This window comes from Archocentrus centrarchus, chromosome 3 (assembly GCF_007364275.1).
Source record: "Archocentrus centrarchus isolate MPI-CPG fArcCen1 chromosome 3, fArcCen1, whole genome shotgun sequence".
Classification (NCBI taxonomy): domain Eukaryota; kingdom Metazoa; phylum Chordata; class Actinopteri; order Cichliformes; family Cichlidae; genus Archocentrus; species Archocentrus centrarchus.
This window is the reverse complement of record NC_044348.1, coordinates 18244663-18268096: the sequence shown is the minus strand read 5'-3', so window position 1 is coordinate 18268096 and position 23434 is coordinate 18244663. Positions and strand designations below refer to the sequence as shown.

The 23434-nt window shown below is 40.7% G+C and overlaps 2 protein-coding genes across 2 annotated transcripts; both read right to left on the bottom strand.

The window, feature by feature from the left end:
* Positions 1–809: 809 nt before the first annotated feature.
* On the bottom strand, positions 810–8942 carry cmtr2 (cap methyltransferase 2). Its single transcript, XM_030758762.1, has 3 exons — positions 8900–8942; positions 4215–5486; positions 810–2953 (listed from the first exon to the last, which is right to left on the bottom strand). Exons 2-3 carry the CDS (start codon positions 5472–5474, stop codon positions 1904–1906), a joined length of 2310 nt encoding a protein of 769 aa, XP_030614622.1. The 5' UTR covers positions 5475–5486; positions 8900–8942; the 3' UTR covers positions 810–1903.
* A 7264-nt stretch (positions 8943–16206) lies between these two features.
* Positions 16207–23202, bottom strand: slc38a8b (solute carrier family 38 member 8b). Its single transcript, XM_030726329.1, has 10 exons — positions 23014–23202; positions 21335–21533; positions 20331–20487; positions 20146–20247; positions 20000–20057; positions 18681–18795; positions 18448–18595; positions 18160–18362; positions 16803–16854; positions 16207–16333 (listed from the first exon to the last, which is right to left on the bottom strand). The coding sequence occupies exons 1-10, from the start codon at positions 23200–23202 to the stop codon at positions 16231–16233; spliced, it is 1326 nt and encodes a 441-aa protein (XP_030582189.1). The 3' UTR covers positions 16207–16230.
* Between the last annotated feature and the right edge of the window lie 232 nt (positions 23203–23434).

The following is a 23434-nucleotide window of genomic DNA, read 5'->3' as shown; positions in this document are numbered from 1 at the left end:
GGGAACAAGTCTGATTAAGTGATGAATCCAAATTTGAAATTTTTGGTTTAAATTATTGTCAGAATGTACGGAGGAGGTCAGGAGAGAGCAGTGAGTGTCCACAGTCATCTGTAAAACACGGTGGAGGCTCTGTTATGGTTTGTGGCTGCATTTCAGACAGTGGTGTTAGGGAACTTGTCAAAATTGGAAACTTGTCAAAATTGATGGAATTATGAATGCAGTGCCATCACAATTTTATCCACCATGCAATACCATCTGGAACTTCTGAATGGCTTCATTTTTCAGCATGACAATGATCCCAAACATACTGCCAGTGCAGCATACCTGGATAGAAAAAACAAACAATGTAACACCATCAGTCATGGATTGGCCTCCCCACAGCCCAGATCTCAACATTAATGAAGCAGTGTGGGATTATCTTAACAGAACAAAAAGGCAGTTACCATCCAAAGAAGAACTTTGAATGTCCTCCAAAAAGCCTGTAGAACTATTCCTGAAGACTACTTAAAGAAATTACAAGAAAACTTTGGAGTGTTCAGGCTGCATTGCCGATTAAAGGTGATCATACCAAATATTGACTTTCAAGATTGTTAGAATTGTACAAACACTGTTTTTGCTTGATATTCTGTATTTCCATGTATTTTTGCACATTTCATAAGAATTGCTGCATCTTTTACCCATTTTCCTAGCAAAACACAAAGAAATGACAAGTGGCTCAAGACCTTTGCACAGTACTGTATATAGGGACGGGCATCAATAGCTTCAACCAATATACAGATATCTTCATCTTCACTTAATTACTGATGATTATCTTTCAGCTGCTCCCTTTAAGAGTCACCTAAGTCAATCATCTACCTCCATCTCAACCCATTCCTAGCAACCTCTTCTGTCACACCAACCCTCAGCATGTCCTCCATCAATACATCCATCCTCTGAACACGCGCCTTCCTCCTTAGTATCAAAATCTTACTTATCCAAGGCGTGGGACTAGCACTAGGAGCACACTGGCTTGGTTATCTTCACATCATTACTTATAAATGCTCCATTTTAGCAGTCTCAAACAAGAAAAAGTCTTCATGTAATTTTTAAGGGCACAATTTTTATTATTTTTATAACAAAATAAACTCCTAATTTAAATTATACTGAAAAAAACAAAATAAACAAATAAAAAAAAAACAAATAAAAAAACACAACACCCCCCCAACCCTCCAGCTGTGCAGAGCATGACAGACGGAACTTTTTTTGTGTGCGTCCACTAACACAAGTGTACAAAGTTTTCCTCACTGGATGCAAATTAAATTAACTGGAAACTAATCTGACTGAAAGCTGCAAAAAAGATAAAAAGATACTCAACACAGTGGGATTAAACATTGTGTTGATGCAAACTAGCAGGCACTTCAGGCTCTGTGATGTCAATTCAAAACATCCGTGACCAAAAAGAGGTTTGGTGCCGACAGCTGGACTGCTGTTTATTTAGCTTCCTGAAATCCCTCTGAGAATTTGGTCATGGACATTTTCTGCTGATCAAGTACTGAGAGTAATTTGCATTTTCAGTCATGCCTTGTTTGCGGCTCCACTTGATAGAGGTCTCACATTTGACTGCACCTGAGACCTCTATCAAGTGAAAACGTCTTCTGACAGTATGTATGACTTGTCAGAAACGTACATGGATACAAAAAAATATGAATATCTGGAGGTGTTACATAATAAATGAGGAGTGTTATGTTAAATGAAATGAGTTCATATTAACATGCAAAGGTCATTTAGTGACTGAATCTTTCTGCTGAAAGCTCATGCAGCTGAACAGTCTGCTGAATCCACGAGAAGAAAAAAAGACACAATGTAACGTGATGACTTCTGAAGCGAAAACATGTATATCAGAGTGACAGTGCACCAAAGCGCGTTATGACTGCATGAGCAGATGGAGCTTCCATTGGATGATTTCAGAATTCACAGTCCACAGGAACTCAGTCAGTCCTCCAGTGAGCATCTCCTCCATAGGAACAAACTGCAGCACCTGTCTGCCACCTCCTGAAGGCTCATTTTTACCCTCCTCATCTCTTAACAGCTGACTCATGCTCTTCTGTACATCGCTGAGAACCAGGAGCATTTGGGCAGCGGCTTCAGGAGAGAAACCAACACATACCAGCACCGTCCCAACCACTCCAGAGGGAGGCGGGCACCTGAAGGAGACGGAGCGAAAACATGCGTGCAGGCAGAGTATGACAGCTGCCGTGACACGGGTGAGAACAGAAAGCACAGGCAGCAGCAGGGCATCCCCAGAGCTCAAGCTCTGCAAGGCAAACATAACACAACTTAAGAGCTGCTGCTGGTACAGCGGCTCTCCATCGTGCAACAAGACAGAGCCTCTTTCCGGAAATGAAGGCTCTGTGGAAAATGTTAACTCTAAATCCCCAATTTGACTCTCAGAGACCCCCCAAACTGAGCGGCTGCCAAACACCAGACACCGTTTTTTCTTTTTGCACCCTGAACTGCCAGCTTTAAAGGCACAGTGGCCTGCAACCTCAGACAAGATGGCAGACGTGCAAACCACGTGGCAAGAGTCACAAAGAGGCACACGGGTCCAGTCTACAGCTGTGTCCATCAGGGCTTCATTCAAGTGGTTTAACAACCCTCCATCACAGAACGGAGAGTTTCTGACTGCAGGCAGAGCAGCTGCCACAATAGTGTACCACGAATCCACATGACACTTGGACAGGGGCCCCTCCAGCATGCAGTCTTTCCCACTGTCTTCAGTCCAGTGTCTCTGTATCAAGGTGGCATGACAACCCCTCTGAATACGTTCCCTCCAGCTCAGGGTCTGCATTTCCCGCCGCTCATTGAAGGATCCTGCTTGCTTCTTCTGTCCCAGAGGTCGTCCGGCTGACACGCTGCAGCAGGCGGGACTCACTGTGTTACGAGAAATCCATTGGCTTCGTGGGAGAAAGCACACCTGAACACAGAAAGACATGATCTAATTCAGATTTAGACTGCCAAGTACTGCTTATTATATATCTACTACCTAATATTGGAGGCACTTTTGACTTTTATAAATTTGTTTTAAAGCGCAAATTTTAAAATAATGGGGAAAACTATTTTTTATACAGATATCTAGAGCTTGAATGTGTCAACACTTATGTGTCTTCTGTGAACTGGCTCTGAAGTTCAGACATTCCCATCTACCTCAGGAAGTCTGACTTAAAGTACTAAATGTTGCCAAACAGCATGATAAAATTGCATACACACATTTTTTTGTCCTCTCATTAACTTTTCTTTTCTTTTCTTGCACAGTTTTGTATCACTGCAGGAATTCCCTTTGGGGACAATGAAGTTCCAGTTGAAGTGTGCGCACTCCCAAGCGGACTGAAAAATGGAAGTGCCAAAAACTGAAGTTTTCTAACGATCACTCGAGGCTGGCTCCCCACAGACTCCACACAAACTCCCACATTAAGATGTCCAACTTTACAGCATTCAAAAGCATGTTTACAGCCTGGTTTTGGCCTCTATGGGTTAGGGATGCACTGATCCATCTTTTTTTGAGCATTGGGGTTAAATTAAAATGCTGTATTCCTCACTCTGAGTAAAAAACTGGGAGTCATTCCTTGATATGGATACTGACAACACGGCAATTTAAAAAAAATATATATACATATATATATATTCACATTCACCCAATATTTTTGCACTCGGCTCATTCAGGTAAGTTTGACAGTCAATTGGCTGCTGCATACTGCCGTCACGTGCAATCACTCCTTTCCCTGCTCTCACTGTGAGTGCACCTGTTTGCACACACACATATCTGTCACATGTTGATTGGAGCGAAGGGAAGTGAAATAAAATTAATTGGTTGAAAATGTTATGTTACCATAAGAGCAATGAAAGAGCGAGTGAAAGAGAAGCCAACAGGAAAGCGTCAGAGCTTTGTAGTACCATCAAGTCAGAGGACAGTCATAAATTTAATGAAATTTATCCAACAGTTGTCATGATAGTTCCCTCAGAACCATAAATGTCAATCATAATATTTGCTTAGGTTTTTTTTTTTTTGTCCTGACCAAACTGGTAGAACAACTGACCCTCATCACTTTCTTTAGAGCCATGAACGAATACTAGGCTCAAAAAGTTTCTTACAGGGCCCTTAAAGCTCCTGAACAACTAGTAACTGGACATTTAGGTTTTTATCATTTCAGTGTTTTCATCTTCCGAAAACCACTTACCTGGCAGCGCTGCAGGTACTCCTGAGCCACACAGTCCCTGATGTGGTTGAGCCTCTGCCTCTGCTCTTCGCTCATACTTTCAAACAGTCGCAGGTTCTCTGATATTGTCTCTACCTGCAGCGTGTGGAAGTAGGAGTACACATCCACATGCTGGTTAATGAATGACTCTGGGATTGCAAAATTCGGGAAAAGTGCTTCTTTGTCGGCCAGATGTGGTCCATAATTACGAATCAGTTTTGAGAGCAGAGGCTTGACAGCTTCCTTGCTGTCATAGTTCAGACACACAACATACACCTCGGAGTTTCCTGCTTTGCTGGTGGCGGGTTTGAAGACGCTGACGAACTGAAAACAGCAGTTCAGCAAGTAGAGCAAGCAGACGGACGAGTGTTCATACAGGGTGAACATTTTTAGTACAAAGGAGCCACCGGGGCTGAGGAGCAGCAGAGCAGCTGTGGCCTCGCAGTAATGCAGTGACGCCACCAGCGCTTCCTGCTCATCAGGGTTCTCCTGACAGTCAAAGCTTCCGTCTGCCGTCACCAAATCAACCCTACGCATGTTGGACACAAAGGTCTGCAGATCCAGCAAATGTTGCTGGATCATGATGTTCCCTGTGTTGTCTGCGCCGAAGAACCACCAGGGCAGCGTGTTAGCGATTAATCGATCGTCTGCGATGGTTGTATTTCCCCCGTTGGCCTCGTGGTATGGGTTGAGGGTGTTGGCAGCCCAGTTCCAGGCGCAGTATCGTGTGGACTCACTGGTTTTGATGTAGTGGTTGAGAGCAGTAATGAAGGCCCCCGGTGCCTCACACAGGTGGACTGTGTTCAGTTCTCCATTTTGAAGAGCCTCGTTTGGAAGAAGATTAAAGGCTCCCAGGATTTCATAAAACTTGCACCAGGCCTGAGTGCAGATCTCTGCATTGGCAGCAGAACGAACAGCACTGATCACCTTGCCGGCCCGATTGGTGGAGTTGGTGTGCTGATGCCACACCTGCACATTTTTGTCACTGAGCTGGTTCTTCACAGCATTCAGCGACACCTTGAGGGCCTGCAGGTGGGAGTGCTGCTCTGTTGGGTGCCTGAGAGCAACGTTTGGGTCAGGAATACACCACTCAGACCCATTGGATGGTTTCACATAGGTTCTAACTTTGCTAAAAAGACTTTGCATCTCAGCCAGAGTTTCAGGGTCAGGTGGCACCGTGTTGTTAAAAAGCTGCTGCTGCTGCTTGCTGACTTTCCTCCTGGTCCCATTGCCAGAGCTCATCCTCCACACCTCCTGTGGGAAAAAAATAAGTAGTTGACTGATTAAAAAGCCAATTTGCTTTGTGTTTTGATATCTGCTGTTTACTGCAGCAAGACTTGCAAATTCAATACTGAGAATAAGAAAACTATTGGCCCATAAAAATCCAAAACTTTTCCTGGTTTAAATTTAACTCATCTCCCATTCAAGATTGTGTTCTTGTGCACCTCTGGGTCATTTTCAGTGCATCTGCTATTTGCTGTTATCTCTGAGTGGAAATTCTCTCGTCTTGTAATTGTGCGTCTGCGATGCACGTTAGATCACTTCCATTGTGTAAAGGAAAAACTGTGATCCCTCAACTTGTTTTTCATTTTGGAAGTGGATAAAAGCTGCAGGGATGCAAATCTGGGAGTGGTTCAGCTGTTGATTGAATTTTGTGCTGGTGTGGTCAAAAAAATTTTTAAGGCACTCACTAGAAGCTGTCTGCACATGCCCAGGAAGATGATCTTGAATGAGAGATGAGGCAAATCTGAATCAGGTAATGCTTTTGATTTTTATGGACCAGCAGCTGGAACTTGTTACTCACACCTCATGCTGAGGTTCACCCCTGCTGGTCTTCATTTTAAACAAACATACTCGCATGCAATCTTCCAAAAAAAATGCTGTGCATAGCTGTGCATAGGCTGAATGCTGATTTGTTGAAAAGTGGGCCAGAACAGGCCAAACTGAAACTAATGTGTAGACATGCTGTGGGTGTTGACCTCAGCGCTGTTCACATAAATTAATGTTCTGTTCAATCTGTGATGTAATCTGTGTTGTACTGTGCATATGATACACTGTAATGGCACACTAAAATAAATTCATCAGCCCATGTAATTACTGAGCCTTTTAATTCATGACATTAAAATAATTTACAGTGACAATTAAAGTAACAATGCAAATTTTTCACTCATGAGCACACAATTTAGGTCACAGTGCCGGGCAGGAAGGGGTCCTTCTGGGTTGTTTCTTAATTAGTCTACAGTGACTCAGTGATGAACAACATTCGCTAATCACAGTATATTATTCTGTTGTCATGAATCACATGCTTTCAGCTGCTGTGCATGAAAGTCAGCTGTTCTGCTCAGTATTTGTAAACATATCAGGTACAGTTAACAAATTGAATGGAAAACCAGCTTGTTACTTTTAGCCTCCACCAGTGATGATGTGATTGATTTGGTTTCTTTGTCTGTTATAAGAATATTCAAGAAGTTATGGATGAATCTGCTTTCTTTTTTTCTTTTTTGCCAGAGATGAGTTTGGCCCAACTTAGACATGATTAATGTTTGCACTCGATCCAATTCTGGACCTGGATTGGAAACTTTAGAATGATTCTTCACTATGTGTGAGGGAATTTGCGCCTTGGCTGAAGTATCCAGTCTCGGATTGCTCTAGGTTATCTATGCAAGAGACCCAGGAAGAGATTAAGAGATTTGAGATACATTCAAAAAAAAAAAAGACAGGTGAAACAGTGCCATGAAACTACACTTTAAAGTCATGGTAAAATCCACATAAATTATCACTGTTTTTGAATTAGGTACATGCTTGCCAGATATAGTAAGTAATAAGTAAGTAAATAAATAGATAAATAAATAAAAAATAGGTCCAACTGAGAAACTATGAATAATTTACACTCGTGGCCACTTTATAAGGTATACCTGTTCAACTGTTTGTTACCACAAAGATCTAATCAGCCAGTCACAACTCAGTGCATTTAGGTATGCAGATATGGTCAATGCGACCTGCTGAAGTTCAAACCCAGCATCAGAATGAGGAAGAAAAGTGACTGAAGTTGGTGCCAGACAGGCTGGTCTGAGAATTTCAGAAACTGCTGATCTGCTGGGATTTTCCTACACAACCATCTCAAAGAATGGTCTGAAAGAGAGAAAATATTCAGTGAGTGGCAGTTCTCTGGGTGACAATGCCTTGTTGATGTCAGAGGAGAATGGCCAGACTGCTTCAAGCTGATAGGAAGGCAACAGTAACTCAAATAACCACTCGTTGCTACTAAGGTACTCAGAGGAACATCTCTGAACACACAACATGTTGAACCTTGCAGCAGATGCGCTACAGCACCAGAAGACCACACTGACTGCCACTCCTGTCAGCTACAAACAAGAGGCTGAGGCTACAATACACAGGCTCAACAAAATTAAACATCGCCTGGGCTGATGAGTTTCATTTTCTGCTGCGACATTCAGATGGTAGGGTCAAAATCTGATGTAAACAACATGAAAGCATGGATCTATCATGCCTTGTATCAGCAGTTCAGGCTCATGGTGGTGTAATGATGATATTTTCATTTTGGGCCCCTTAGTACCAACTAAGCATCATGTAAATGCTACAACCTACCTGAATATTTTTGCTCACCATGTCCATCTCTTTATGGCCACAGTGCACCCATATTCTGATGGCTTCTTCCAGCAGGATAATGCGCCATGTCACAAACCTCAAATCATCTTGAACATGACAATGAGTTCACTGTATTCAAATGGTCCCCACAGTCACCAGATCGCAAACCAGTAGAGCAGCTTTGGGATGTGGTGGAACAGGAGATTCACATTGTGGATGTGACACTGACAAATCTGCAGCAACTGCGTGATGCTATCATGTCAACCTGGACCAAAATCTCTGAGGAATTTTTACAGCAAAGTGTTGAATCAATGCCATGAAGAAATTGGGTGAACCCAGTACAAGCAAGGTGTACCTAAACAGTGGCCGTTAGATGTATATTTGTGATGTGCCAAATAAGTGGGTTTACTTTAGTGAAAAAAAATTACTTTACTTTAGAAAAATATATATGCAAAAAATTTCAGCTAAAGAAAACCTTGGCTATTAGTCACAGGTAAGTATAGGATGCCACCTTGAGGGTTTATTCTTATAAAAAAAAATTATAAAGCTCTCAGCAACCCAATTAAAGGAAACAGAACAGATCCCATTCATTTGTGTTTAGTTTAATTTAGTATATAAATAATAGCAATAAAATAATTGCAACTTTGAATAGTTAAACTGGCAACGGAACTAATAGTTTTATTGCCTTGTTTGAGTGACGGTGCAAAAATTTTAATAACAACACGACCAATGAAATGAGAAATTCTGCCAACACTGGGATTATAGAGTGTGTGAATAAACCTTCGAGGCTGTGTGAAGTAAAAGTCTAATGTAGTGTTTTAGGCTGTGTGGGCAGTGTACAGACTGCTGCGTGATAAATGCCGTTTGTTAAAATGGGACTCTTGCTATGGAGCGGAAGAGAAGCCGGGATGTGTCTCCTTGAAATCCCAAGCGACTGAATTTTCTCACACAGCCTGTTCGAGCCTCGCAGTCTTTAAGAGGGAAGAAAGGTGTTTCTACGCTGCTACCGTCAGCAGGTAAGGAACGAAACGAGCGGAAAACACCGAGCAGAAACTCACCCAACTGCTGCTGTTGCCGTGAGGAAACGGAACCTCCTGTTCACATGATTACAACGCTGCGCATGCGTATAGTCGAATGGCCGTGGCTATCTTAAAGGAGTATGCCGTATAAATTTAGTGTTCATAGTTTTCTCGACAAACATCAGAGAAAAGGACTTATTATATAATATATATTTATATATTCTTATATAAAAATATGAATGCGAGCTATATAAACATATCTATGTACATCATATATTATCACATATTAAATATGTTTGCTAATTTTTCTATTCTAACGTAAAACAGTAGACATGAACTATCACATTATTTTCACCCAGTTCCTCCTTGAGGTTTGGAAACATGAAGATTTATGGTTGAATTTGGAGTATATCTATAACTTGGCCCAAATTTTAAAAATTACTTTGGATACAGAAAAATACTGTTTTCTGAAACAACAGAGCTGATGGGCAGTGAACACTTTAATACCAAATTTTAATATATTGTTAAGGCTTCACCACAAAGCTTGCAATGAATTCCAGCTGGTAGCAATCACGATCTGCAATTCAAAGTTAGGTAGATAAAGCCAAACTCAGGTTCAGGTAAGTCCCTCCCCTTTCTTTCTTTTTTCACAGGGACGGATTCCAGTTTCCTCAAGGCTTAAATACAGGTAAGCAGTAAATGGAAAGCTGGAGAGTGGAAGTAATGAGCAGGTGGACCCAGCCCAAGATGTAAGTGCAACATACACACACACACAAAATAGAGTGAGGAAAAGATAGAAAAACCAGAGGAGGAAAAAGGAAGGGAGAAGAACTTATGACATACAGTATACACTACTCTAAAAAAAAAAATTAAAGGAGCACTTTTTAATCAAAGTATAGCATCAAGTCATTTAAACATCTGGGACATTGATTTGTCTTGTCTTGGATGGGTGTTCTGGAACTCATTTCGTTATATGTCTGACATGTAATGATAATAAATTGATTCTGATTGGTCACTTAAGTAGCAGAGGGGGTTGTTTATCAGTTTCAACTGCTTTGGTGTTAATGAAATTAACAACAGGTGCACTAGAGGGGCAACAATGAGACAACCCCAAAATAGGAATGGTTTTACAGGTGGAGGCCACTGACATTTTCCCCCTGTTCATCTTTTTTGACTGTCTTTTCACTAGTTTTGCATTTGGTTAGGGTCAGTGTCACGATTAATAGCACGAGGCGATACCTGGATCGCACAGAGACTGCACAGGCAGTCCAATTCCTCCAGGATGGAACATCAGTATGTACCATTGCCAGGTTTGGGACACACCGGGGCCATCCTTTATGAAAGGAGAAGAGAAAATGCTGTCTCATAATTTATTGCAATGCACCATCCAACCATTCATGAAAACAAAGTAATGAAGTAGTGCAGATCATGCACATGGTAATTGTAACTGCATGTTCAGAGTTTTTAACAACAGCCTGTTAAATGCACAGCTGAACCTCAAACATTACATTGCTATAATAAAAACTGCTTCTTGTTGTTACCTTGCATGAAGAACATTTATTTATTTATTTTACTTAGATTTATATAAGCTCTCGAAAGATTATGAGCTATATTAGCTGATAAAAGTGCATTACGTTAGCCTCAGAGCATAATTGCCTATGTCATATTCTGGCCAAAAGAAATATCTGCCTAAATGAATCTACAGTGTTGGCAAAGTAGAATTACTGCACTATAATGTATTTTAAAAGATGCAGCCAGTTCTCTGACGTAATACCAGCATGCTGCCAAGAGCAGTGCAGTGCTCAAAAATCAGAAGGCCCAAAATAATACAATGTAAGTTCAGGTTTTACATATGTGTTTCTCTCTGAAAACAGTGATGCAACCAAGATAAATGAGAGGAGGCTAAAGGAGAATCAATATGCTTTTGATTTAAGGGATAACCAGGGCCGCCTCTGGGGATGACTCTTCTCATAGAAAAACTGTGGGAAGGGTTCTGAGGATCAAGACTCAGGTGGAATCCAGGATTTATCCAGGGGAGAGCTGCATTATTACACACTGAAATCTGTGTGGTGTTGTGGAAGTTTTAGTGCATTGAATAAAAAAAAAGTCTACTGCCAGAGTCGTCTGAAGGAATTTGGTCAATATAGAGCACGCAGCAGTGCAATGAGGAATTCAAAGAACCTTAGAGTATCACGTTACATTGTTCAGTCCCTTCTAGTCATCCTACACAGGTCACACACAGTTCAGCAAGATAAATGTAGCAGTTTGGGCACACAGTTGGAGACAGAGGTACCAAGACAGAAACCAGGACTCCCTCTGTTAGGGAGGTCCCGCATGCCTGCATCTCCACTACATGCAGGGTCAAAAGGTCAAACACAGCATAAAGTATGAGAAGGCAAAACCCTGAGCCCTAGGACATAACAAAATAATCCTCAACAGTGGAACAGCTGACATGCATAAGAACACAAAACATGATTTACCCTCAGATCACAAGTCGCAGAAATACTGTCCACAACTTTCAGTCACAAAACTGACACCGTGCCATTTTAGTAAATCCAGCAGCTTTTTAAAACAACGGGGTTAGAACACGTTGTGGAGATGCACAGACCTCCGCGGGCTAGGCCGCGGAATCCTGACTGCCATTAGGGATCATATACACTTTTGCATCACATCCTGGGTTCCTCCTGGTGTAGGATGATGCCTGGCCTCATTTGCTGATGCTATGAAAGCAGTTCCTGGAGGATGAAGGAATTAATACCATTGACTGGCCCCCACACTCACCTGACCTAAACCCAATAGAACGCCTCTGGGACATTATGTTTCAGTCCATCCAGGTTTCACCTCAGACTGTCTTCAGTGATGCCCTGGTCCAGATCTGGGAGCAGATCCCTCAGGACACCATTCGTCGTCTCATTCGGAGCATGTCCTGACATTTTTTCACTTTGATTTTTGGGGTGTCTTTGAATTCAGCTCTCTGTAGGTTGATCATTTTCATTTCCATCAAACCACATGGCATCCTTTTGTTCCTAACACATTACCCAGTCCTTATCAGTTTAGATATCCAGCATGATTTATTCTTTGTTTTATTTAAATGATACCAGTTTTCAATATTTGTCGTGAAATGTTCTGTTTATGCACCGGGGTAAGAGGATGACTGGTGAAATCAGAATCTCCGACCAATGAATGAACTTGTTGGATTTTGATTTGCTTGTCTGTGCCTCTTTTCAGTCGAATTATTCACAGTGACCTGATCTGTGTCATCATGTTACATAACTATTAGAGCTCTCTGGAGTGTAAGCTGACAAAAACAGAATTTTGAAATATTGTGTTTTAATGCTGTGTTTGCACCAACTTTTCTGTTTGTGCCTCTGATTGCTTTTCCTCACTTTTCTCTCTTCTTTACAGTCTCCGCACACACGTTTCATATACTGTGCATGCAAAGTTAATTTAGGCTTTAGTAAGAAATATGTGACTAAAAACAGGGCGCTCACAGAAGAAGTCTCATTCATAAATAATGGGCCTTTGGGATATCCAAGTGCAATTAGCTTTTCCAAAAATAGTGGGCACCAACATTTTGTCATCCAATTTGGTGCAGTAACAGTGACACCTCCTCTAATATTAATGTGTGCATTGTAGAGTTATCTGTTTACATCCTAATCTTCCCTCCCGTACAGATATGGTACAGTCTGTCAACCCTTTTCAGATGAAGGAAATCAGAGAAGGTGTTTGAGGAGGATGGGGAGAATGAAGGGCTTATTTTGAGACGCAGGTAAGCATTATGATAATTAATAGTTTGAATTCACAAATGATTTAAAGATTATTTCTAAAAGTGTGAAGAAAACTGTTTATAAACAATAAACTGAAAGTGTATTGTTTATTCTTTCTTACCATATGATTTAATCTAGTGGGATTTTATCAATATACTGAACTGGCTCTGAAACAGACGTGTCAGAATATTCTCATTTTAAATATGGGGGGGTTGTTGAAATATAATCAGGGCTTTAGGGGATAAGTAAATCTCAGAGTTTACAGGATTGAAATCAAATGCATCAACATACAGTCATGTGAAAGAGAGTTTTTACAGAACAGAGTTCTTAGTTTCTTGATGTACTTAGTTTTTCACAGGTGCAGTACTGTGAAAAACTAAGTACACCCTTACTGCTTCCTTAGGAATTAGGAGGGTTAGTAGGAGCCAGGTGCTGATAATCAAATATACTTGATTAACTGAACATCGGCAAAATTTGAGCACCTCTGTAAATGCAGAAGTTTTAGATGTTTGCTGGTCTGGAGCATTCAGGTGTGTGTTGGATGTCTCAGCAAATTCACCTCAAGGTCAGACCGTGCAACTACAGGGGTAAAAAAAAAAGAAAACAAGAGCTGCATCTCGGACGCTACCAAAACAAAAATCTTTGTTCATCCACTGACTTTGTCCTTTTAAATTGTCCCACGGACCAAAAAACTAACAAGAGTTTGTCACTGTAAAGCCAAACTGTGACATTCAGAGTGTACGCTTTCAGGCAGGGCGACTTTGTAATTTTTCTGTTGTTCATTTTCAGTTCACTTCACATGTGCATGATTTAAACAAAAATGGAATAAACTGGCACTGTGAACAAGTTTTGTCAAATATGCTGCTGGTCACCTGGTCATAGCCGTAGGTGTGGCTGACAATAATGCTCTGCTGGATCAACATCTACCTGCATTTTCAGCTCCCTGTTTTTTTTTTAAACTCTTACAACAGGAATCTTACACTGATGAGCTGCAACAAGCCCCTAAAGGACAGGACAGGACATCCCCAGAGACTGGAGTCTTTGCTTGTAGAGGGACCCACACAATACTAAACACATGGTTTTAATGGAGAAACTGATCAGTGTAGCTAAGTCACATAATGTATACCATCTCTAAAACAATAACCTATGAGTTAAAGTAGATGCACTCTTAAGTATTTATATTTAAATGCTTTAGCAGGAAAGAAGGACATTAGTGCACTTTTTGCATCACAGATGGGATGCAATGTTATCCTGATCTGATGCATACACAAGGTGACAGTGGCTTCTCCTTCACCTGAGCTCACTGTCACTGTAGCGATTACACCACAGAGTTCAGCCTGGAGGTCAAAAAAAATCTGCTGTCACCACTTCAATAAAGACCGAGCAGCAGAATGATGGAAACATGTTCTCTCCACTGTGACGATCAGCCTGCCAGCAATAAACACTCATGCATTTAAAATGCAGTAAATGTGACACAGACAAAAAAAAAAAAAAAAGGACATCTGCAAACTGAACAGGAGCTAAATCTTTTAATTCTGAACAAAAGAAATGAAGATTTCAATCAGTGTGACAATGAGGGACCAGACACATACATGCGTGCGCACACACACACACACACACACACACACACACACACACACAGAAATAATATGCATCCAGCCATTCTCATTCATTTGCTGACACTCTTATCAGGAAGAATTAAACGTTTAAAAGGGACGTCACCCACAAATTGCCATTTAATTAATTAACGCTGCCAGAAGCTTACAAGCAATCTTTCAGTAAGAGAGAAGCTTCAGGGGACAACATAGTAATGAGGGCTGGAAATCATCTTTTAGAAGCCGAGGAAAATGGAAAGATAATCTCAAGTAAAGAGTAAGTGGTGAAACTGAGCTAGCAGCATCACACTAGAGACAGAAATGTCAGTCTGATGGTCACTCAATCAGTCTACCATCTTCATCAGATGGGTTTCACTGTCATGGTACCCAAATAATCTTAATGACTTTGGTGAAATCTTGACATTTTATTTAGCGCCTCCAGCAGGTCATTTTCACTTATCTAGAAAAATGTCATAGTTATTAGCATCAATTTGATACTTGCCTATGATTGGTGTTGAGGGTTAGAGGAAGTTAGGTCAGACCACTGAGCTGAGCTTCCATGAAGCTTGGTAAATTAATTTTTTTTTGCACTGTACATTCACAGGACGCTTCATTAGTTTCACCAGTTCAACTGCGCATTAATACAAATGTCTCATCAGCCAATCACATGGCAGCAACTCAGTGCATTTAGGCATGAGGACAGGGTTGCTGCTGAAGTTCAAACTGAGCATCAGAATGAGGAAGAAAGGAGATTTACGTGAGAAACTGCTGATCCACTGGGATTTTCACACACAGCCATCTCTAGGGTTTACAGAGAATGATGCTATCATGTCAATATGAACCAAAATCTCTGAGGAATATTTAGAGCACAGTGTTGAATCTGTGTCACAAAGATTTAGAGCAGTTTTGAAGGCAAAACTACTTCCAGCGCAGCGCTAGCAAGCTGTAAGTGAGTTTTCTTTGGTTGATTTGTGGTGATTTGTTTTAGTGTCATGAATATCAATGTGTCCAGTCCTTCCACCAAATAGCTAAACCAATCAGCTGTTATTTCTATTCAGTGAATATTACCGAATGTTAGCATGCTAATTTGCTAAAGTGGTGAAAACAGTAAACATTATGAAATACAATTTATGGGCTAAACACAAGCCGAGTATCAGTTTGAGGTTGTCCCTTAAGGACATCAATAGAAAGCATCTATTGCATAATGCTGAGGAACTTCTGTGTTTTTCTAGATTCATTTATTCTGAATGAAAGTGATTTAAATGGTGTATGTTCAAACAGATAAGTGCTGCATTTCTGCAGAGTTAGCATAGCTTGTTTTCCTTTAAATCAGATGCCTCCAGACACAGATAAAGCACCCAATTTTTAGATTTAGTGTAAACTATTATTAGTGTAACTCATGCACTGGCACACGTGTGCCAGCATGTGCATGCTTTCAGGCAGCGTACCATTACTCCTTTAAGTTTGAAGTCAATAAACAATAAACAGCTATATTCAACACACCTCAGCCATCACTCTGTGCTCAGTGAAAGCGACAGATTTCTATTATTTCTGGGATTAAGGCCCTGTGGAGTTTAGAAATGCGGAGAAAAGATAAGAAACAATCACTTAAAAGAAAAAAATGAGTCTTTAGGCAGTTTATCATCCTATAAACGTGAAAATGCATTTCAGGGACAATGAATCCATGTGTTTATATTAAAAAAGCTCAGCGCGCTCAGACAAGCCATCATATCAACGCTATCGCTGTGGCCAGAATAAGCATGATAAGAAAAACAGCTTCATCTTATCTGTGTTGTCAGTATGCAGTTCCACATACAGTACATGAATGAAAAATATACAGATAAATGCATTTCCTAAATGGTGCAATGCTGCCCCCTGGCAGTGCTCAACAGATATAGAGGGCTCAGACAAACTAAATATTACTAAAAATACAACTAAAAACCTTTAGAAAATGTAATATTCAGCTCCCTGAGAAAAAAGAAGAGCTTCTCTAAATCAACAGCAAAGTTTAGAATTTGTGGAAAACCTCCATCACAGCGAGGGTCGTGCTCTGTCCGAAGATGAAGGCTCCAACTACAATTGTTATGACTCCCCAGGCTGTTAAAATCGCCCTGCAATCATGAAAATAAAATCAGGTCTTCAGGGGCATCATGTGACAGATCAAGTGCAGATGAACCCTGAGCAGCAACAACAATTTAACAAAAAATAACAAACAATACAAATCTTCTGAAAACAATAATTCAGAAGCATTTAGTCTGTCCTTTATCCAGAAATCCTTGACTTATGAGACACTGGATCAAATTTACTGTGTGACAAATCTAAGAGTAATTTTTAGAGTACAGTCATGGAAAAATGTACTACATTTCCTGAAAATCTCCAAGAAAGGAAATTTTTGTATTTTAAGCATGTTTGGCTGACTCAACTAAATAACCCCAGGTTACAGTTATTCCAAATCAACAGGAAATGTATTAGTTACACATTGTCTCTGTTTTCTCCAAAATGGAGATACTAGCTGAATAAGTTAGAATAATAAATGAACTGTAAACGTCCCACTCAGATGAAGCTTTTCTGTCTGCTCACCTGACTCTTGAAGAGATGTTTTCAGTTTGCATGGTGAACACTAAGCAAAGACCTGCAACACACAAAAACACACCACACATGAAAGTACCCGGGTTAGCACGTATCCATTCAGAGCCATGTGGGAATGAAATAAGATGCACTGGCATTTCTGTGGCACCTAACTAGCCCTTTACCATTTCACACAGCTTTTATTCTGTCTTAGGTAATTTATCTACCTTAATTTAACTCCATGACAATTTCAAATCACCAGTTAACCAAAAACATGCTTGGCGGAGTGGGAAATGCAGCTATAGAGGTCACAGGGATGTCAACGTGCAATACTCGTGGGGTCACACACCGAAACAACTCCATTATTTGCTAAATCATTCAACACAACTTTGTGTGCTGCTTACGTCAAAGTTAGGCTTCAAAGCAGTTTAAAATTAAACAGATTGTACGAAGACAAACGTCTGCCAGATGCACCACATATAAAAAAACTAAATATAGCCTATTCCAGCTGTCATAGGGCGAGAGGCAGGGTACACCCTGGACAGGTCGCCAGCCTGTCGCAGGGCTAACACAGAAAGACAGACAGCGGCAGAAACAAGCTTCCATAAATTATTGCTGTATGCTACATATAAATAAATATTTTATTCACAAAAACTGAAGCTCAGACTTTTTGGATGGGCTATATCAATCAAAAAAATATTAAAAATGCTCTAAATGGCACCAACAACATGACAAATATTGTGGAGAGGTCCAGTTTAGTGACTCCAGTTAGTTAAGGTGATTTTCTGCAGACAGCATTCATGTACAGCCACCTTTTCTGGAACATCTGTCAGTCAAAGCAGTCACGCCCCTCTCCAATATCCAAATGTAAGTTGCAAAAAGTTAATAAATAATAATATACCACCCATATAATGTAATGAAGGGGGAAACTGTCCATAGAGTACAAATCATTTTTTGGTTCCAAGGTGTAACAATGTTTATTAATACTTTAGTGTTGGACATTTTAACATTAGAGTCTATGGGGAGTGATTTGCTATTGAAGCCAGCTATAGGTGCATATTAGAGCAACTGCACAAGGTTGCCACTTGATAGAAAAATGAAATAATCAGTTGATGAACAGAAAGTTATTTTGTATTCAGATCATCAGTGAGTTTTTAGCAGTGAAAATACATAACTATAAGATATTAAATGATGGTGAGGGACACCTTTTTCTATTTCCTGACATTCTGGAGACCAAATGATTAATTGCTTCAAGGAAAATGCTGTTCAAGCTAATAATCAAACAGTACAATTGTAAGTCAAACCTATACAAATGTAATTCTTTCTTTTCAAATATAGAGACACACATTAAACTGAAGCTTGTTCCTACCAGGAAAGATGAAGATGAAGAAGGCGCTGATTCCTCCGATGACACTGATGACATCGCTCATGTCGGGTACAAACATGGCAATGAGAAGTGTGAAGGTGATCCAGACCACAGTGAGAACAACTCTGCAGCGACTCTCAAACGAGTGAGTAACAATTCCCTGGTAATGCCTGCGAACTCGTAGCATCAGGTTCAGGATGACTGATCTGTTCCACACAGAGAGGCACATTGTGGCAGTGAGCACACTCAGAGTCACACAGAACGAAACAGCTCCACTCTGGTGAGACTTACCTCCCCAGAAGAAGAATGATCGGATAGATGGTGATAATTGAGATTCCGAAAAGTAGTCTGGAAATGATCATGACCACATCATTTCCTGGATATGACATCAAGATGTCTGAGGCGACGGCTTGTCCAAATGTCAAGAAGCCGTACACACCTGGAGAGGAAGCGAGTGGGTGTGATTGGTGGTCTTCAGGTAAGCACATAATGCACCAAGGTAGATGTTTTAGGAGTGGGCTCACCAGTTAGAGTGTACATGAGCAAGCAGAAAAACATGGAGAGCACAGAGATGACCACCCAGTGAGAGATCTTCTGGTTCTCCATGCTGCTGTAGATCGCTATACAGGCTTCATGGCACTACAAACACACACACACACAAATGCGCACAGTGAGAATATTTGGGTTTGTGGTTGTTTTTGCTTCAGATTCTGGGCTGAATTTTTATGATGCTGATCAGTGAGTTCATCCTAGTACACTTAATACAACCCCTATTGGAGAGGGGTTTATTTTATCTTAAAATATTTTTTGATAATGAAGCTAATTGTTTGAGCAGGTAAACAGGAGTGTGTCACACTTAGTGAAGTCTGAATTCTTTATTTACTGTGAAATTAGAAGATTTATAAAAACAGAAAGTGTCATGGTCCCGAGTTTTGTTTTGGGGTTTTTTTGGTTGTTTGGAGTTCTCAGTTTATTACTTTCAGGCTTTTCTTGTTATGTTAGTAATGCCTCCATGTTTAATTTTAGGTTCTTACTATTTTTGTAATCTGGTTTCTGCTGTTTTCTGTTACCCAGGTCTTTCCATTCCCCCCTGATTTCCCACTGTATCTGTATTTAAAGCATCAGTTGGTGCTGTTCCTTGTCGTGTTGTTTTGTCACATAAAGGAGTCTGTGGAGTGAAGGCCCTAAACAGAGACTACAGAGGCTGACTTAAAGAAACAGAAGTTGTTTATTTGGCTGATAAAATCCAACTTAAGTCCAAAACAGAAGTTAAACAAAGTTCAAGACACAAAGTAACTAAAAACGGCAGTGTCAGAGAAACACACACCCTTACTGCCAACTGAGCATTGTTTAAATGACACAGCCAACCTGAGTATTGTTGCTGACCATGTCCATTCCTTTATGACCACAGCATACCATCTTCTGATGGCTGTTTCCAGGAGTATAACGCACTACAAAGCTCAAACCATTTCAAACTGGTTTATTGAACATGACAATGAGTTCTCTGTACTCAAATGGCCTCCACAGTCACCAGACTGCAATCCAGCAGAGCACCTTTGGGATGTGGTGCAGTGGGAGATTCACATCGTGGATGTGCAGCTGACAAATCTGCAGCAACTGTGTGATGCAGTCATGTCAACATGGACCAAAATCTCTGAGGAATATTTCCAGCACTTTGTTGAGTCAATGCCATTAAGAATTAAGGCAGTTCTGAAGGCAAAAGGGGGTCCAACCTGATACTAGCGAGATGTACATAATAATAATAATAACGTGGCCATAAGTGTATATTATATGAAGGGAACATTAGGAAGTGAACTGTTAAAAGTATCCAAAACAATCCTACCTGAAAGCCAAAGCAAATGGTTGGTACAACACTGAACATTGATGCCCATGAACTCAAGCTGAAAAATACATTTACATGTTTGCTGAGGTGCGTTAAACATGCCAGGAACTAATCAGAAATATATGAATGCATTCAGAGTTACTGACCTTTGGCTGTGCTCTGGAGTTATGACTGCGTGGCTGTCCATCAGGTAATATTTTACTATCACCACCACACACAGATATGTAGCAGCCAACGTCCCCAGCACGCTGACATGAAGAGAAACAGTGAACCTGGGTAAACATTTATATTCAGCTGGGTGTCAGTCACACCACAGGCAAGTGCTGCGTACCTTGTGTACTTCTGGATACTGATTTCTTTTGGGATGGACAGTGGTAGGATGATTACGAGGCACGTGATGAAGAGGGCAAATCGCTGGTCTGTGTACCAGTGGTAGGGCATCCCTTTATCACTCAAGCCAGTCGCTGTCTCATAGAGAGAAGTACACACTGGAGAAACAAAAGCAGAGTAAAAGTAATTATTTACCTGCTGAACAGGGAATAAGACCTATCAAATCCCATGCAGCTGACTCACAAAAGATTCACACACTGTACATTTTGCTTTGTGGTTTATGATTTTTTTTAAAGGTTTTTAAAGTTTCTGGATGAACAGACAGAAACACGAGGTTTCCTGTGAATGTGTTTCAGACATTTCTCACTAATCTGTATCATGCAGAATCGCTGATCGAATCGGGTGAAGTTTGGGGGATGGAGTGTGTTTGTAAATCCAATCAAATGTCTGTTTGAAACAGTAACAAAAATACTAAAAGGGATTTGAAAGGTTTTAGATGGACAAAATGCCGCAGGAAAAATGAAAACGCTGCTCCCAGTCATGTGTTTACCGAATACAAGCTTGAATAAAAATGAAAGAGCAGGTGATTTGTGGCCTGAAAGAGATTACATTTTTTGATATAGGGAATGGCTGTTAAACTGATCACAAACTCAGTCAGTTACCTTGATAACACAACAATGTCAAATAACATGGAAAGTGGTGTGAAAACATAATTTTTTTTAAGCTTTCTTTCTTTCATCTGCAGTCCAAAACAATTACCTACTGTAATTAATAATTTGGGAGTTTTTCATGGCTCTAAACCACTGGCTGTTAAACCCCTTTGAGTCAATTACACTTCCATTTTTCTCTAGCAGTTTCTGATCTAATGCAGGATCCTTTACCTGCTATCCTCAAAAAGCCCTGAAAATTTTTGTATTCTATTCCATTAATACCACAGATAAAGCCATTATTCCTCACTGATGTTGAGAGGCCTTAATAAAAGAGGAAGGCACAAGCCTCACTCACACTTCTCCAGCTGGTCCTGCACCACCACCAGGAAGGCAACACTTATCATGAAGAGGTTGAAGCAGAAACAGACTTCACAGAGTTTCCCCACAGCTTGCCCACACACCTCTCTCACCACGTCCTGATACGTCTTCTGTCTGCTGACAGACGACGCATAGCCGAGGATGACCAGACCACTGATGAGGAATACCAGAGACACCTGAAGGGGCATCGAAGAGGTCAGAGCTAATCTAAACATGCAAAGAAAAATATCCCAAAGCCTATTATTTAAAATACTGGTTCTTAACCCAATAATCCAGAATGCCAAAACACACGTTGTTATTACTGTATTAATCTCTGGCTCTCTACCACAGCTGGTCTTTGATCCTGTCTCTCCCCTCAGCCCAACCGGTTGCAGCAGATGGCTGCCCCTCCTTGAGCCTGGTTCTGGTGGAGGTTTCTTCCTGTTAAAAGGGAGTTTTTCCTTCTCACTGTCGCCAAGTGCTGCTCATAGGAGGTCATCCTGTTGGGTTATCTCTTTAATCATTGTAGGGTCTTTACCTTACAATATAAAGCGCCTTGAGGTGACTGTTTGTTGATTTGGTGATATATAAATAAAATTGAATTGAACTGAATTAAATGAATTGGAACCAGCAAATTTATTGCAATTTTGCCAAAAAAATAAACAATTCCATTTAAAAATGTTAGGACAATAAACTTAATTATTCAACTGATTGATCAAGATCAGTTTTTTTTCTGAAGCTTTCTGATAGTGCTGTCATGAAGTGGAGGTTTTAGGACCAAAATGCAGGATGATCAAACCACCTCCACTGAAGCAGGCAGATGTAAAATAGAAAACCAGCTTTATTAAAGGCAAAGAAAAGCCCAAAACACAAATTCCATTAATCCATGAGGAGAATTAAAAAAAAAAAACAGCAAACAGGTCAAACAGGATGTAAACTGACTCTAAACAGGCTGGAAACACATGAAGATGACAAGATCTGACAATGAACAAAGGAACTGCAGGACTATGAAACCTAACCATGACTAAAAAATAAAGAATATCATAAACTGAGGGACATAAACTAAGACCTTAAAATCCTGGGTCTAAACTCCAGGACCGTGACAAATACAGCTGGACATATTTAATGCTGTAGGAAATCAATTGATTAAAGAACATCTGTGTTCAAGTCATATTTTCCAACAAATACTCTCCTGTTGTCATACAGCTGCTGTTTTCACTGAGATACTGTAACTAAAGTAACTGTTACAACTGCTGTTATCCAGTATGAAATCACGTGAGACAGCGAAGTCAAGTTCTGAATCCTCTGACTCTTGGGCCCATTCTTGGAAAGCATACACAGATGACACACACACACACACACACACACACACACACACACCAAAAAGGTTTTGCAGCAGTCAGATGCAGTGCACTGAAAGTTCAGATCCTCACCTAAAGTGGAAGCTTCATTAGAGTACACGTGTTAAAAATATGTGCCTCTTTCACACCAAGTAGTGAGAGAGAGATCATGAGTCTATATTGAACACCTACAGGTTGCAGGCAAAAAGCCAAAGTAACCATGTAAGTGCAGAAGTCATATTTATAGACCTAAAAAACTAGTGAATGTGAACTTAAATTATTATTTTAATGCATTTTAGGTTATTTGCAGCTGCAGTGTGTTGGATCCTGTACTCACCAGCTCCACACTGATGGCAGTGGCCACTCCCCCTGCCTTCTGAAAGGCCCACGGGAAGTTGAGCAGTCCGGCTCCAAGAGCCGACTTCAACATGATGAATACTGCACTAAATGAGCCAAGCCTTGGGGGGTCCGCGTGAGATGCAGATCGGGCCAACAGGCTGATGCTCTCCCGGGCGAGCTCCTCCATGATCCCAAACTAGCTCCCAGACTTCCAGAAACACCAGAAGCGATTCTTGTTTCAGTCGTTGTGTACCCGGTACCTTTTAGTTCAGGTATTTGGCTCGCTCTGTTTCTCCAGACGTAGTCTAAAGCTGGTGAGTTGTAAACTGTGCCAATATATAGACCTACACTCCTGCGCACACACGACTAACATGGTCTAATTGGACTTTTTGAGCATTAAAAATTTCACTCTGAGGTGA